This window comes from Aedes albopictus, chromosome 2 (assembly GCF_035046485.1).
Source record: "Aedes albopictus strain Foshan chromosome 2, AalbF5, whole genome shotgun sequence".
In the NCBI taxonomy this organism is placed as follows: Eukaryota; Metazoa; Arthropoda; class Insecta; order Diptera; family Culicidae; genus Aedes; species Aedes albopictus.
Window position 1 is genome coordinate 145,211,129 of NC_085137.1, and position 15,068 is coordinate 145,226,196.

The following is a 15,068-nucleotide window of genomic DNA, read 5'->3' on the forward strand; positions in this document are numbered from 1 at the left end:
AATTCCACGTTTGGTCATTTCCGGCGGATACCTGGAACCGATTCCATGACACTACTGGTTGTCCCAAATATTGTCTGTGGTTATTTTCTTGTCAACTGGTTATCAGGCTGGCTTAAAAGCCGCGAATTGATGTGTTCCATGGGGAGCATCCATTAAGTATGTCACGCTGAAATTAGGAATGATGTTCGAAGCTCTGCTCGCCCATTTTGTACGGATTTCTCCTATACTTAAAACACTGCTTGTCACACTTTAATAACCCCCTCTTCCCTAAGATCGTGACGTACTTAATGGCCTCATGCATGAATTTGGTTTACTTCCATATTTTACCATTTCTGGCGGGGCACTCGTTACCTGTTCTTCAACACTATTTGGTGTGTCGCATGCACAGGTTCGGGTCACTTATATTTTACCACTTATGACGAGACACCCAAAATCAGTTCCCGGACAGGAGCTGTTCTCCCAAATTTGGTCTGAGACTTTTTTTTTGTTGCTAACCGTTCATCAGGTTACCAAATAAATCATTTGACATGTCACATTCTATATTTCCGGCGGGACAAATCGGTTCCTTAGTGCACTGAGTGGTCTGAAACTTTTGTCTTGTCGACTGTTCATCATGTAACCTAAAAGCCTTGATTTGTGGTGTCGGTGTGGTGTGGTGATGCATGGGTTTGGTTCACTTTCAAATTTAGCCACTTTCGTCGGGACACCCGAAACCGGTTCCGGAAAACTATCGATAGTCTCTAATACAGGGTGTTAGATTCGTGAGTGCAAACCTTTATTTTCTTGTACCGTGCATCGGCGGCGTTTTCCTTATATTTCATACGCACAGCTGCTGTGGTTCGGCAGGTGATCAAGACTGTGTGCGTGGTGTAAAACGATATATTGACTGGAGTGCTGAATGATACACAGCGCGGTCTTTGTAATGTTTTCAAACGCGCATTTGGAAAGGAACAGCCGCACTTGAGGAAACGCCGCAATGTTATCTCCCATAAGAATGGAGTAAAAGGGGAGCAAAAAACGCGGCTGTTCTTTTCCTCAGGGACTTGCCGCGTGTACTTTTGGACAATATTAGCGTGCGCTAGCTCTAGCGGCACACTGTGCAAAAAAGTGCTTACCTTTACAGTTGCAAATTCATGATCTGAAATACGATGTTGGATTCGGGATAACAAGAACACGAGATAGCTAGACGTTTGAAGTCAAAGAACGAGTTGTAGAACGGAACAGTGGCCTCGAATTTTCCGAAAAGAAATTTCAAATTTATTACGCATTTTTTAAAGATAATTTACAAAAACAAATAAAAATCAGTACTTTAGAAAACTAAGTTATTTAACTAAACAAATAGATTGAAAGATCTATTTAGAAAATTTAATGAACTTTCGAATGAGGGTTAAAAAGCTGCGATAAGTTTAACCATTTTCAAGTTGTAGCCATGTAAAGTGCTATTACTACGTGACGGTTGAGATTTGACCATATGGGTACATATTTTTTTACCTTTTATGATCCTCTATCACTCCTTAAAAAGTTTGCATTCACGAACCTAACACCCTGCATAATCTGAACCTATTTGCTTGCTAACGTTCATAAGGTTATCAAAAAAACCGCGCTTTGCTGTGTCGCATGCATGGGTTTGGTTCACTTTTCTATTTGGCCACTTCCGTCGGGACCCCCTGGAACCGGTTCCGGAACACTACCAGTTAAGATGTGTTCTGATACTGTTTTACTGCTAACCGTTCATCAGGTTATCGGAAATGCCGCTGTTTGATGTGTCGCATGCATGGGTTTGGTTCTCTTTTAGATTTGGCCACTTCCGGCGGGACATCCGGAACCGGTTCCGGAACACTACCGGTTAAGATATGGTCTGATACTATTTCCCTGCTAACCGTTCATCAGGTTACCGAAAATGCCGCTGTTTGATGTGTCGTATGAATGAGTTATGTTAAATTTTATATTTGGCCACTTCCGGCGGGACACCCAGAACCGGTTCCGGAACGCTACCACTTCAGATATGGTCTGATGCTGTTTTCCTGCTAACCGTTGATCAGGTTATCGAAAATTCCGCAGTTTGATGTGTCGCATGCATGGGTTCGGTTCTCTTTTATATTTGGCCACTTCCGGCGGGACACCCAGAACCGGTCCCGGAACACTACCAGTTCAGATATGGTCTGATACTGTTTTCCTGCCAACCGTTGATCAGGTTATCGAAAATGCCGCTAATTGATGTGTCACATGAACGGGTTTGGTTCTCTTAAACATTTGGCCACTTCCGGCGGGACATCCGGAACCGGTTCCGGAACACTATCGGTTCAGACATGGTCTGATACTATTTTCCTGCTAACCGTTCATCAGGTTACCCAAAATGCCGCTGTTTGATGAGTCGCATGAATGAGTTATGTTCAATTTTATATTTGGCCACTTCCGGCGGGACACCCGGAACCGTTTCCGGAACACTACTGGTTCTGATATGGTCTGAGACTATTTTCCTGCTTACCGTTCATCAGGTTATCGGAAATGCCGTGGTTTGATGTGTCGCATGCATGGGTTTGTTGCATTTCTATGTCTGACCCCTCCTAGGGGTACCGGTCCGGAACACCTAAATGGCCATAACTCCGGAACGGCTGGACCGATCCGAACCATTTTCAATAGGAAACAATGGGAGTATATGCCGCGTCGAATGAACCGTCGGTCATTAAAATCGGTTGAGGTTTACTACCAAAAAGTGATGTGAGTTTTTTGTACACACACATACACACATACACACACACGCACACACATACGCACACACACACATACACACACACAGACATCACCTCAATTCGTCCAGCTGAGTTGATTGGTATATGTGACTCGACCCTCCGAACCTTCTATCAAAAAGTCATTTTTGGAGTGAACATATAGCCTTTCCAGTACACTTAGTGTACGAGAAAGGCAAAAATATCAAGCTGCAGTGATTAGTTTTATTCAGGTGTTTGCCCTGTGAATTCCTATCGTGGATCATTTCAGAGACAATTTAATAAAATGTGTTTTTGAAGAATTCGACATTAAAAATGTTTGTCTGAGCCGCAATGCAAAATAATACATGTACTTTTTGCATTGAACAAAACAAACGAACTTTACTCACAGAATCATAATTTATGCAGAGTAATAAACTATTCGGGTAAATGTCGCATTCGGGTAAGTGTCGCATTCGGGTAGATGTCGCATTCGGGTAAATGTCGCGTTCGGGTAAATGTCGCATTCGGGTATTTGGCATTCGGGTATATGTTACATTCGGGTAAATGGTTTTCGGGTAAATGTCTTTCGGGTAAATGGTTTTCGGGTAAATGTTATAGAATCGTTTTATCACAATACTCCTTTTTTTGAATGATGGTGAAAGATATCTTTTATGTTTGCCCCAATTCTAAATAACACATTTTCAATAAACTATGATTTTAAAAAGACACGCCTGTAACTTTTGAACCAAAAGAGATAACGACTATCTCCGCACACAAAACGACGCATTTTACCATGCTATAAAACTGTTTGTTAAGTGACTTTGATGAGAAATTGAAACTGAAAACCGGGTTTTTTTGAACCACTCTAATCTAATTCATAAAATTATCTCTAGATCGGTAAATTTTAAAGCTGCATAAAAACTGTTTTCAACAAACTTGCTCAAAATTGATAGATCTACAACTTCTTTGAAGAATGTATGTAGCACGCTATATAGTTATTTGAAAATATGGACCACCCTAATTTTCATGAATATTGGAAAGTGGGCCTTTTTATTAGGAATAACCTTGTAGAAGACCATATTTGTCTAAAAAATCATTTGAAGGCACATCTTTCCTCGTAAATCTGGTTCGCGGAACACTGTGCAATGGTCTAAATTTGGGAAGGATCTAGCTATTATGCAAAAGTAAGAAAGATTCTGATAAAAGGCATAGTTATCCGATAGCCAACTTGGAACTATCATATCTCCGGATTCAATCAACCGAACGTAATGAAATTTTGAGCGCTTATGTCTTATCTAATAAACTTCAGAAAACTTTTGACTTAACTTAACAACACGTAATAAAATGATAGCGATAAGATTATTTCTCCAATAAAATGCCAAATTATCCAAAACTTCAACATTGCTTCAAAATTCAAGATGGTAATAATAGTTCAGTTATATTCCCACATATTGACTTGAAAATAGATGTGTTTTGGAAGGAAGTAACAAGTAGACCGATTTACTGAAAAAAATCATATAATAAATAAAATCGCTATAGCTTTTTTTCCTTATGAACCATTTTTATTTAAGTCAAACATTTTTCAAGGCTCTTCACATAAGTCATGAATGCTCAAAATTTCATTGCATTTGAATAATAGTATCCGGAGATATAACAGCTTAAAGTTGGCTATCGAATAACTGCGCCTTTTACTGTTTTTTTTCTAAATTCATGTAGAATATCCCAAACCTTCTCAAATTTCCCAAATTATTAGACAACTAGTTGATTAACTAATAGTAAAAATTTGAGATTCTTTGATGAAGTTTTCGAAAACTTACAGCTAGTCGACCATTTTTTTGAAAAGTGATTTTTTCCCTGTCCCGATCATTTTGTCAATCCCCTGTACATTGGGAGTAATTTTGCCAAGATAGTCAATGTCTCTCGATGCCCTTTGGGTTCATTCAAATATTACGTAACGCCCTGTCCGGGAACCGATTTTGGGTGTCTCGTCATAAGTGGATAAATATAAAAGTGAACCGAATCTATGCATGCGACACACCAAATCGCGGCTTTTTCAATAACCTAATTCCAGACCAACAATTGAAAAGGCCACTACAACAGTGCGTAAACAAACACGTTTCTGTCGACTTGAGGCCTTCTGAAATCCACCCACGCATCTCACCACCGCTATCAGAAAGCTTGTTGTTTGCGCTTTCTGTTAGTAGTGGTAAGATGTGTGGGTGGAGTTCAAAAGGCTCAAGTCGATAGAAACATGTTTGTTTACAAAATGTTGTTGTGGCCTTTTCAATTGTTGGTCTTGAATTGACAGTTTGTCAGCAAAAAGTCTCAGACGCACATTTGGGAGAAACGGTAGTGTTGAGGAACAGGTAACGAGTGCCCCACCGAAAATGGTAAAATATAGAAGTAAACCAAAATCATGCATGAGGCCATCCTTTAAGTACGTCACGATCCTACGGGGAGAGGGGGTTGTTAAAATGACAAGCTATTTTACCCTCGAGCAGTCGCGTCTTCAGCCACCGTCAGCGACACTACGCACACGCTTTGTACTACAAGTGAGCTTTTTTCATGGTGCGTATACTCAGTACACGACGCGACCGCTCCCGAGTTAAGTATAGGTTTCTTCCGGAAAAATTGGCTTTCTCAGTCTTGGACTATTCAAAACAGTGAGTTTTGCTTTGCCCGACGTTTCGGCTCTTTTATTGGGCCTTTTTCAAGGGGATACTATAAGCATATAAACATTCTAAAAAACGACTATTCGCACTACATATAACAGATAATTTTCTTACGCTGTTAACCGTTCCTCGTTACATTGGGTATTGCCGGATTTTTGAGTGGAAGCTTCTTGTATACAATTTTACACATTAATTTATCAATTTTGGGACACTGGGACACTATAGCAATTATCAACGACATGCACTACACTGGACGATAGACTGAGCAATGGCCAACGGTGAGTTTGAAGATGGCGGGATGGATAGCTAAAAGCTTTTCGACTATGTCGACTGTTCGTTTTGGTCGAATCCTAAGTTGTATGTAGTAGTGCTGTCATTATTGCTTCTTGGCTTTGTACGAGAAAGATTTGTTTTTATAGTGTGGAGTATACCGGCATAGGTTGTGTTCAGTCCATCCACATCTGTGCGGTAGTTGACTGTGTTGGGAGTGTTTTGGATATGGCACATTTCTAACATGGGGAGGGCAGTTGATCGGAAAGTGCGATCTACGATTTTCGTGTTATCTAGGTTAAATGTGTGTTGTTCGGTGGTTATGTGTTGGGTGAGGGCTGTTTTTGCTTGTGTGTTATCCGATGCCTGGTTTACAAGTTTGTTTATATCTGATCGGTGACCACATATTCGTCTTTTCAGATGATTTGTGGTCATTCCGATGTATACATTATTACAGTCATTGCATGGAATGCTGTAGATCACGTTGTTTTGATCTAGTGGGGGTATTGGGTCCTTGACTGGTTTGAGCAGCGTTTTTGTCGTTTTTATGTTTCGTGTGGCTATTTTTACGTTGTTATAATCTTTTTTTAGGATGTTCGAGATGGTCCTAGTGAGCATGGGGATGTGCGGCATCGATCTGTAGGTGACCGGATTGGTTTGATGATGATCTTCTGCTACTGGAGTGATAGTCGCTTGGTGATGTGCTGGAATGTCGTTTATGAGGATGTTTGGAGCTGATGTTGTCGTTGACGAGCATGGTAGTGGTGGTGAGGCGGTGGCGGTGGAGTTTTGGCGAGGGGGTGGCGAGTTTGGTGGAACAGATGTGGGTGGCAGGATCGACGTTTGTTGTTGAGTGAGCGGTGCATAATCGGAATTTACTTCGTCATTGGCATTCGGTGAGACGGTTGGATGAGCGGCTTGATGAGCGGTGTTGTGGATGCAGTTGATGGGGATGCGGTTGATCAAGCGGTTAATGAGTGATGACGGATAACACTAGTTTTCAAAATAAAACGAAAGTCGTGAACTTCTGTCAATGACCAAAATTTTTGAAGCATAATTTAGTGCAGATTTCGAAACCGTGCTACAAAAAATTTAAAGTAGAACAGTTTTTGACTTTTAGCTCAATATCGAGTTTTACAACTTTTTAAAATATGGAATTTAATAAAATTCAAATATCTTGCGTTTTGTTCGACCAATTTTAAATCTTTTTCCATAAATTAAAAGCTGAATATAATACCATTCGATCATCTGAATACAGGTTTTGCGTCAGATTGATGAAATTCAAGATATTGGCGAGTTTTGGGGACGATCTCGTTAAATTTTAGCAAAAATTCCAAAAATATATGAAGAAATGTATTTTTTTCAATAAGAAAAAAAATAATTAAAAAAATCTTTCTCAACGTTTATTTGACGTATCATATGTAGGCGAGTTACAGTAAAAAATTCAGCTCAATCGGAGCATTGATTACGGAGAATGAGATGTGTGAAATAAGCAACATTGCTTAAAAATAGAACAAAAATCGATTTCAAATCATCAGCCTTGTATGGAAAGTCGAAAAAATTTCTGCTCTACTGTAATTTTTTTCCTTCGCGTTTTCGAACTCAGGGCATGATTCTACACCAAAAACAATCATCAGCTTACCGAGTTCAAAAATGCTGTAAACTAGTGTAATTGTTTAGGCGTAGGATGTGGAATATTTTTTGTTTCTGTTGTTCGGTGGAGCCGTCAGTGGTGAGTCGCATAACACGTTCAATGAAATTGGCTGCAACATTCATCTTCATTGACATCGGGTGGAAGGAGTAGTAATTGAGGAGTCTGCCGGATGAGATGGGTTTTGAATACCATTGTGTTTTTACGGATTGATTATCGGAGCGGATCGTTAGTGTGTCTAGGAAGGGGAGTTTGCCATCCTTTTCCATTTCGATGGTGAATTGGATGTGTGAATTGTATTAGAGCTGTTATTTGAACCTTCTGAATATAACATTTTCGCAAAGTGTACATGAACACGAAACATTTATGAGCATTAGCAAGAGCATTTAACAATATCGTTTATTTTGTGGAAGAGACTTATCGTACTACTTTGAGAGCCACTGTTTATATGATAAAAAAAACTTAAATTTTATGGGAAAGTCATCTAATACAGTTCCAAATGATTCCGTGAAAACGTTTTTGTGTGTTCATGTGGGAAAATCATGTAAGAAATGCACTGAGTATATTTTTTTGATATGTTGATCATTTTACAATAACACATTTTATAAGGAAAGTCATTTCTAGTATGTGAGTTTTATTTATTTATTTATTTATTTATTTATTTAATTCATCTGACTTAAGTCTACATGAATATTTAAACTAAAAACTATAGCAAACTGGAATTTGACACTTTTCTCTTAAAACATCTAGAACTTTCACCAAAAACAAATATCTCATCGAGTAACGAAAAGGTTCGAACGCACGCAGTTAATGGTTCGTAGAAGCCGTAGGCTGTTCTGTGAAATTCAGTTAACAACAAAGCCGAAGACCTTAGTTGTCTCTCCATAGCTCGGAAGTTGATTCGTGACAGAAGAGAGGGTGCATCAATTTCGCCGTTAAGCAACTTCACAATGAACGTAGATTGCTGGATGTTTCGCCGTCGCTGCAACGAATCGAGTCCAAGAAGCCGACATCTCTCAATATATGGCGGGAGGTTTTGTGGATCACGCCAAGGCAAATTCCGCAGTGCAACCCTTATGAATCTGCGCTGGATGCGTTCTATCCTGATGTTCCACGAAAGCTGATAAGGTGTCCATATATTAGAGGCGTTTTCAAGTATGGGACGTACCAGAGCACAATAGAGAGCTTTAAGGCAGTGAGGATCCGTGAAATCGCGGGAAACTTTCGTGATGAATCCCAGTTGCCGTGTTGCTTTCGAAATAATGCTGGTTATATGCTGGTTGAAAGTTAGTTGATTGTCCAGGACAACACCCAAATCGTTGACTCGGTCGACACGCTCGGGAGCATTCCCATCAATATTGTAGTCAAAGATGATGGGGCGCTTAGATCGGTGAAAGGTAATTACCGTGCATTTTCCAACGCTAATTATCAGCTTGTTCAGCTTACACCACTCTACATATACAGGCGAAATTAGGCTAAAACTGGAGATATTTGCAATAGATAAAACTCGCTCCATATTTTCAAAGTTGGAAATCCTGGCCTGCGAAAATGTGCGAAAGTTAACAAATGGGTATGTCAAACATAAGCATTTTTTAAAGTGAAATTTCCAATAACATGATAAATATGATAGACAGATATATACTTTCTTCGCAAAAGTTACGCGTTTTAATAAGGCAAAACATATGCTAGAACATTTGGAAATTGTGAAAAATGCATAGAAAAAGTTATAAGCAAAAAACTGATTTTCAGGGGTGCTTCATAAAAAACGCCTCAAATGTGCATACAAATCAAGAGATAGAAATTTTGTATGTTCGGCAAAGTTGTTTCTAGTAAAATTGTCTACAACTTCTCTGAACAGACATATTTTTTTAGTTTACAAATAAAAAAGATAGAAATCGTTTCTCACTTTTAGGGGGATTGATCACAAAACTGATGTTTCCATAAATTAGGGCTTATTTTATAGAGAAAGTTTGCCGAAGACACCAAAGATCAAAAATCATGTTTTCATGGTCAAAACAATTTCGATCACGTTTTTATGCCATCCGCAAAAGTGTGCGACGTAAAGATCATGAGTCCATATTCAACGAGAAAGGCACTATTCCCACTAGGTGGATTAATCTGTTTTTTTTTTTCATAGACAATGCATTTGCATTGTGCAGGCACAGAGCAAGAGTGATTATGTCAAATCATGTCCTTGCATATCCTTTGGTCCTGAGATGTGAAAGTGGAACAATTTGTGTACTTCAAATTTATGCTGGTCGAAGAAAATCATGAAAATGTCCTGCCAAAGTTAACTAAGTACAAAAAAAAATCAAAAATGTGAAAGAGATTCGAACTTGGATCATTCAAGTGATAACCAAGCGCGTTACCTCTAGGTCATTTTACCTAGCTGAAGGTCAGTCGTTAAGTCTGAATAAAGTTTTAAACATTCTTCTCAAAGACGATTTTCGTGAAAACGCCATTTTTCGATCAGCCAAAGGGAACCAAGTGTTTGATTTTTTTCAAGCTTTATTATTCTTAATATCCTTGTTGTTCAATGACGGCTCCTGTGTTAGGTAAATTATCAGTATAAGGTGTATCGACTTAACGCTGGTATTCAAAACCAGTTGATTTTTGAATTGTTGAGAATATAAATACATACATACATACATTTATTTGTTCAAAATCATTAAGACAAGACATTATCAACAATAGTACGCCACAATACTCGGTTTGTGGCTGCCGCTCTCTACTCCATCCTCGGTCGCGCCCAATGCTCGCCAAGTCACGCTCCACCTGGTCCGCCCGTCGTGCTCTCTGCGCTCCACGCCTTCTTGCGCCAACCGGATCAGTTGCAAACACCAGCTTTGGAGGGTTGTTGTCCGGCATTCTTGCAACATGACCTGCCCACCGTATCCTTCCGGCTTTGGCCACCTTCTGGATGCTGGGTTCGCCGTAAAGTGCAGCGAGCTCGTGGTTCATCCTTCTCCACCACACACCGTTCTCCTGCACACCGCCGAAGATCGTTCTTAGCACGCGTCGCTCGAAAACTCCGAGTGCTTGTAGGTCCTCCTCGAGCATGGTCCATGTCTCGTGCCCGTAGAGGATCACCGGTCTTATTAGCGTTTTGTACATGGTGCATTTGGTGCGTGGGTGTATCTTTTTCGACCGCAGTTTCTTCTGGAGCCCGTAGTAGGCCCGACTTCCGCTGATGATGCGCCTCCGAATTTCACGGCTCACGTTATTGTCAGCCGTGAGCCGTGAGGTAGACGAATTCCTCCACCACCTCGAAAGTATCCCCGTCTATCGTAACATTACTACCCACACGGAACCGGTCGTGTTCGGTTCCGCCTAGCAGCATGTACTTTGTTTTTGAGGCAATTACCACCTGTCCGACCTTTGCTGCTTCGCGTTTCAGGCGGGTGTACAGCTCTGCCACCGTTCCAAATGTTCTAGCGATAATGTCCATGTCGTCCGCAAAGCACACAAATTGTCCGGATTTTGTGAAGATCGTTCCCCGGCTGTTGAGCCCGGCTCGTCGCATCACACCTTCCATAGCGATGTTGAAGAGTAGGCATGAGAGTCCATCACCTTGTCGCAGTCCCCGGCGAGATTCGAATGAACTAGATAGTTCACCCGAAATCCTTACGCAGTTTCGTACACCGTCCATCGTTGCTTTAATCAGTCTAGTCAGCTTCCCAGGAAAGCCGTTTTCGTCCATGATTCTCCATAGCTCTGCGCGGTCGATACTGTCGTATGCCGCTTTGAAGTCGATGAACAGGTGATGCGTTGGGACCTGGTATTCACGGCATTTCTGGAGGATTTGACGTACGGTAAAGATCTGGTCCGTTGTCGACCGGCCGTCGATGAAGCCAGCCTGATAACTTCCCATGAACTCATTCCTTTTTAGGTGACAGACGACGGAAGATGATCTGGGATAGCACTTTGTAGGCAGCATTCAAAATAGTGATCGCCCTGAAGTTCTCACATTCCAAATGGTCGCCTTTCTTGTGAATGGGGCAGATTACCCCTTCCTTCCACTCTTCCGGTAACTGTTCGGCTTCCCAGATTCTGACTATCAGCCGATGCAAACAGGTGGCCTACTTTTCTGGGCCCGTCTTGATGAGTTCAGCTGCGATACCATCCTTACCAGCTGCTTTGTTGGTTTTGAGCTGGTGAATGGCATCCTTAACTACCCTCAGCGTGGGAGTTGGTTCATTTCCGTCCTCCGCTGCACTGGCGTCGTCGTTTCTTCCGTTGCCGTGGGCTCCCTTGCCTACGTTCTCCACGCCGTTCAGGTGCTGATCGAAGTGCTGCTTCCACCTTTCGATCACCTCACGTCCGTCCGTCAAGCGGCCTCCGTCTTTATCACTGCATATTTCGGCTCGCGGCACGAAGCCGTTGCGGGATTCGTTGAGCACAGCAGTTCCATTTCTTCACACTCTGCTTCTTCCAGGCGGGTCTGCTGTTTCCGCTTCTGTTTGTAACGTTCCACGTTCTGTCGAGTCCCTTGCTGCAGCATTACCGCCCTCGCTGAGTTCTTCTCCTCCAAAACCGTTCTGCATTCTTCGTACGTACTACCGTTAGTCGAGAATTCAACCCACAAACTTATTAAGTGTAGCAAAAAATACGGTTTACGCAATATTAACTCAAGAAGTTGTTTATCTGCTTACACAATTACATTTCAGTTTCGCTTTAGCCTCTCGCGTCTGAAGCGTCCACCGTTCCTTTTTGGCAGATCGGACGGATTACGTCAAGTCTTCTGTCATCCGCATTGACAACCACGGGTGATACGGAACTCACCATGGCCTGACTGCCCTGTTGTTCTTTTACACAAACTTTATATCAATATCAACAGTGTAGCAGTGTTGATTGCGAATATAATATAATCTTTTTTGACCGTTAATAACTGTAACTTTTCAATACTCATTTGCTAAAAAATAGAACTCCTTGTTTAACAATTCAAGCCAATTCATTTGCATTATTTTTTTCAACTCATTCATCGTCATCAAGCTACATCACCCATCGTGGCCACTATTAGTCCTTTGTTCAATGCGATGCGCCAGGCGCCAAGCTTTCCAACATCCATGTTGAGTTGGTCCACAGCTATAAGCCAGGCCACCAACCAGCAGCTGTCTGATGGCGGTTTAACCAAGGCAGCGCGCGCGGTGCATCGCATCCCACAGAGAACCGATGGATCTGGTCTGGCAGCACAGTGCAGCGGCACGGTCGGCCCAGACAAAATTGTTTGAGATGCAGATTTGGTGCAATTATTAAATTTGTTTCTGGCGGTTTTTCAAAGCGCCAAGCCCACCCTTTGTATCATCCACTGACTGCTCGATGAATGTCGCAACGCAATACAGACCCACATTCTGTTAAGAGTCGAGATCGAGCTATTTCCGGTCCGGAGCAAAAAGTTAACACTAGTAGTGCGATTGTTATTCAAATTTATTCAAAACATTATGTGTGCGAACAGGGCCCGCGCACGCTGCAGTCAGTGGGTGGCAAAAGTTTTCCCCAACCACAGTAAAGTAGGGATGCACCCAGAGATTCCACAGCAGAGCGAGAGAAGGAGAGGATGCATCTGGGCGCGGATTTTGCTGCGGTTTTTGTTACTTTGTAGATTTATGTGTTTGCGACCCAACGCGCGCCGCGCGCGGTTAGAAGTTTGCATTCTTGAAAACCGTCGAGTCGGGGCAGATGCCATTCGCAAATATTTTTCCAAGCAGACTCAATCAGAAATCCAAGAACTCATTTAACTTTTCCGCGGAAAAGTTTCCCCCATATGCTATCCATCGAAAGTGGGACAAAACTTCAACGATGTGAATGGGGCTTATCGGTTGTCGCGTTGGGTTGAGCATGTGAATTGAATAAATGCCTTATTCAATTTTGGCTGTTGAATCCCGCGAAGTCAAAGTTCTGCTCTCTCTGACTGCTCGGCGACGACGACGACGACGACAACGTGGGGAGTATCTTCCTAAGACAGGCAGCGAACGCCTCTCAGTCGGTGCCTTCGCCGACGAGCGATGGATAGATGGATGAATGATGCGAACGACTTCATTACACTCATTATTCTATTAAAAGTGAAATAAAATTAAGTGAATCGTAAATTACCCGATTCATAACTCTGGCAACAACGTGCCGGTGCCATGCGGTGGGCGAGGATCTCCGCCCGCTTCATGGCGGGTGGAGTAGTTGCGTCGTCGGCGCGGGATGGAACTCTGACTAGCAGATGACTCGCGCTTCGTCGTCGGCGAAGTTCCGTCACTGTCGTCGGTCGGCTTGTATGCATACGTGATGAGGAGTGTGAAGATTTATTCATTTTCTTTCATTTTTTGAAAGGTTCTTTTTTGCAGCATTTTTACTTGCCGCTGTGACAGATGAATAAGTGAATGATTAAATGGTTGCACTTGCTGAAAGGCGGATTGCGTTGTGTGGCGGCTTGAGTGGCGATGAATACCGAGCAACAAGACGACGTTAAATGGATGACAAGAGTTATGACAGGCCAGAAGTGACACAGTGAAGTACATCGTTTACTGCTCATTAGGATGCCTTTGTCGATAATTGGCTGCTTCACTGGAGGAAAAGTTTGTTTGTAAAAGTATACTTTTCAGATCAACCGATTAAAGTGTTCAATTTCGAATTTTAATGCAGAAATTATTTTTATCTTGAAAATAAGTTACTAAAATGTTGACAAATGGGTAACACTCCAGGTGATTCTATCGTCAACATATTTTTTGGGGCAGCAGGAGTGAAAGTCCTGGGGTCTGACGCACCCCCCGGTTGGCGGGTCAGCCGCATAGTCGCCGGCTTAGAATAGGACTACTAACCCCAATTCAAGGTGTCAAGCGACCCGTGCTGTGGAATGAGTGATCGAGGGGGTGAAAAAGATGCTCGATCTTTAACGGAGCCGGTGGGGTACCTGGGCACCCCCCACAGTAAGCTGTCCCTTACCGCGTTAATGCAGGGCTCTGGCGTGGTGGACATTCTTTCCCGTGCGACTCGTGGGATTAATCATGAAATCAAACAAATCAAGCAATCAGAATTCAGGTGGAAGTAGTGGTGGGATCAACCCCTTCGCAAGAAGCGGGTTGATGAGATCTCCGACAAGGAGAAGTGGGGAGATAGGAGCTGGGAGATGCGTACGCAGCTCAAGCGTGGGTGCTCCAGTCCACTTCCCAGCAAGCCAGCCGGTGGAGGTTATGGACGGAGCGTGGTTGTTGAGGGCCGTCAACCGAGAATCCAAAGGACGGTCCGCAATAGAGGTGGCTGAGCAGCAGCTTGGCAAAATCATCGACTTTGCGTCCACTAAGTCGAACATAAGCAAGGACCTGAAAACGGCCTTGCTTCGATCGGCGATGCCAAGCAGGAGCACGCGGCACTCGCGTTGCTGACTGCTGCAGCAGCGGAGCCTGCAAATGAGCAAGTGCCGAAGTTTACCCAAACGGAGGCCTTCTCCTTCGCAGGAAGTCCGAATAAGGCGGAAGCGACTGCTCGCGACAAACGGAGCAAGCAATCGCAGAAGCGGGCGAGGCAACCGTCAGGCGAGGAGCTGTCTGGCGGTGCCCGCAAGGCCAGGCGAATCATTACCCCGAAAGTCGGTAATAATGCCGGAAGATCGGACCCCAGCCAGGGTTCCCGGAAAGCTGGGAAGGGTGGGCCTGAAAAGGCTGGCCCGTCCCAGAACGATGGGAGCAAGGGGTTGCGACCGCTGGTGGGCCCTCAACAGCTACAGAGCAGGGCGATCCAAGGGGAGGACCCCCCTTGGACGAAAGTAGAGCGGAA

The 15,068-nt window shown here is 43.0% G+C and overlaps 2 protein-coding genes across 2 annotated transcripts in view; both read right to left on the bottom strand.

Moving 5' to 3' along the window:
• The window catches only part of LOC109421075 (roundabout homolog 2-like), a 379,914-nt gene that overhangs the window by 82,308 nt on the left and 282,538 nt on the right, over positions 1-15,068 (bottom strand). The gene's annotated exons all lie outside the window — the stretch shown is intronic.
• On the bottom strand, positions 5,690-7,435 carry LOC134289085 (uncharacterized). The gene is made up of 2 exons (XM_062855081.1): positions 7,326-7,435; positions 5,690-6,644 (listed from the first exon to the last, which is right to left on the bottom strand). The coding sequence occupies exons 1-2, from the start codon at positions 7,433-7,435 to the stop codon at positions 5,705-5,707; spliced, it is 1,050 nt and encodes a 349-aa protein (XP_062711065.1). The 3' UTR covers positions 5,690-5,704.

What these genes read in the sequence shown, in the direction of transcription:
- LOC134289085 (XM_062855081.1), bottom strand. Translation starts at nt 7,435, where the DNA reads ATGAAGATGAATGTTGCAGCCAATTTCATTGAACGTGTTATGCGACTC. An exon ending in CACATCCTACGCCTAAACAA is followed by an intron (nt 6,645 to 7,325) that starts TTACACTAGTTT and finishes TGAAAACTAGTG; the next exon opens with TTATCCGTCATCACTCATTA.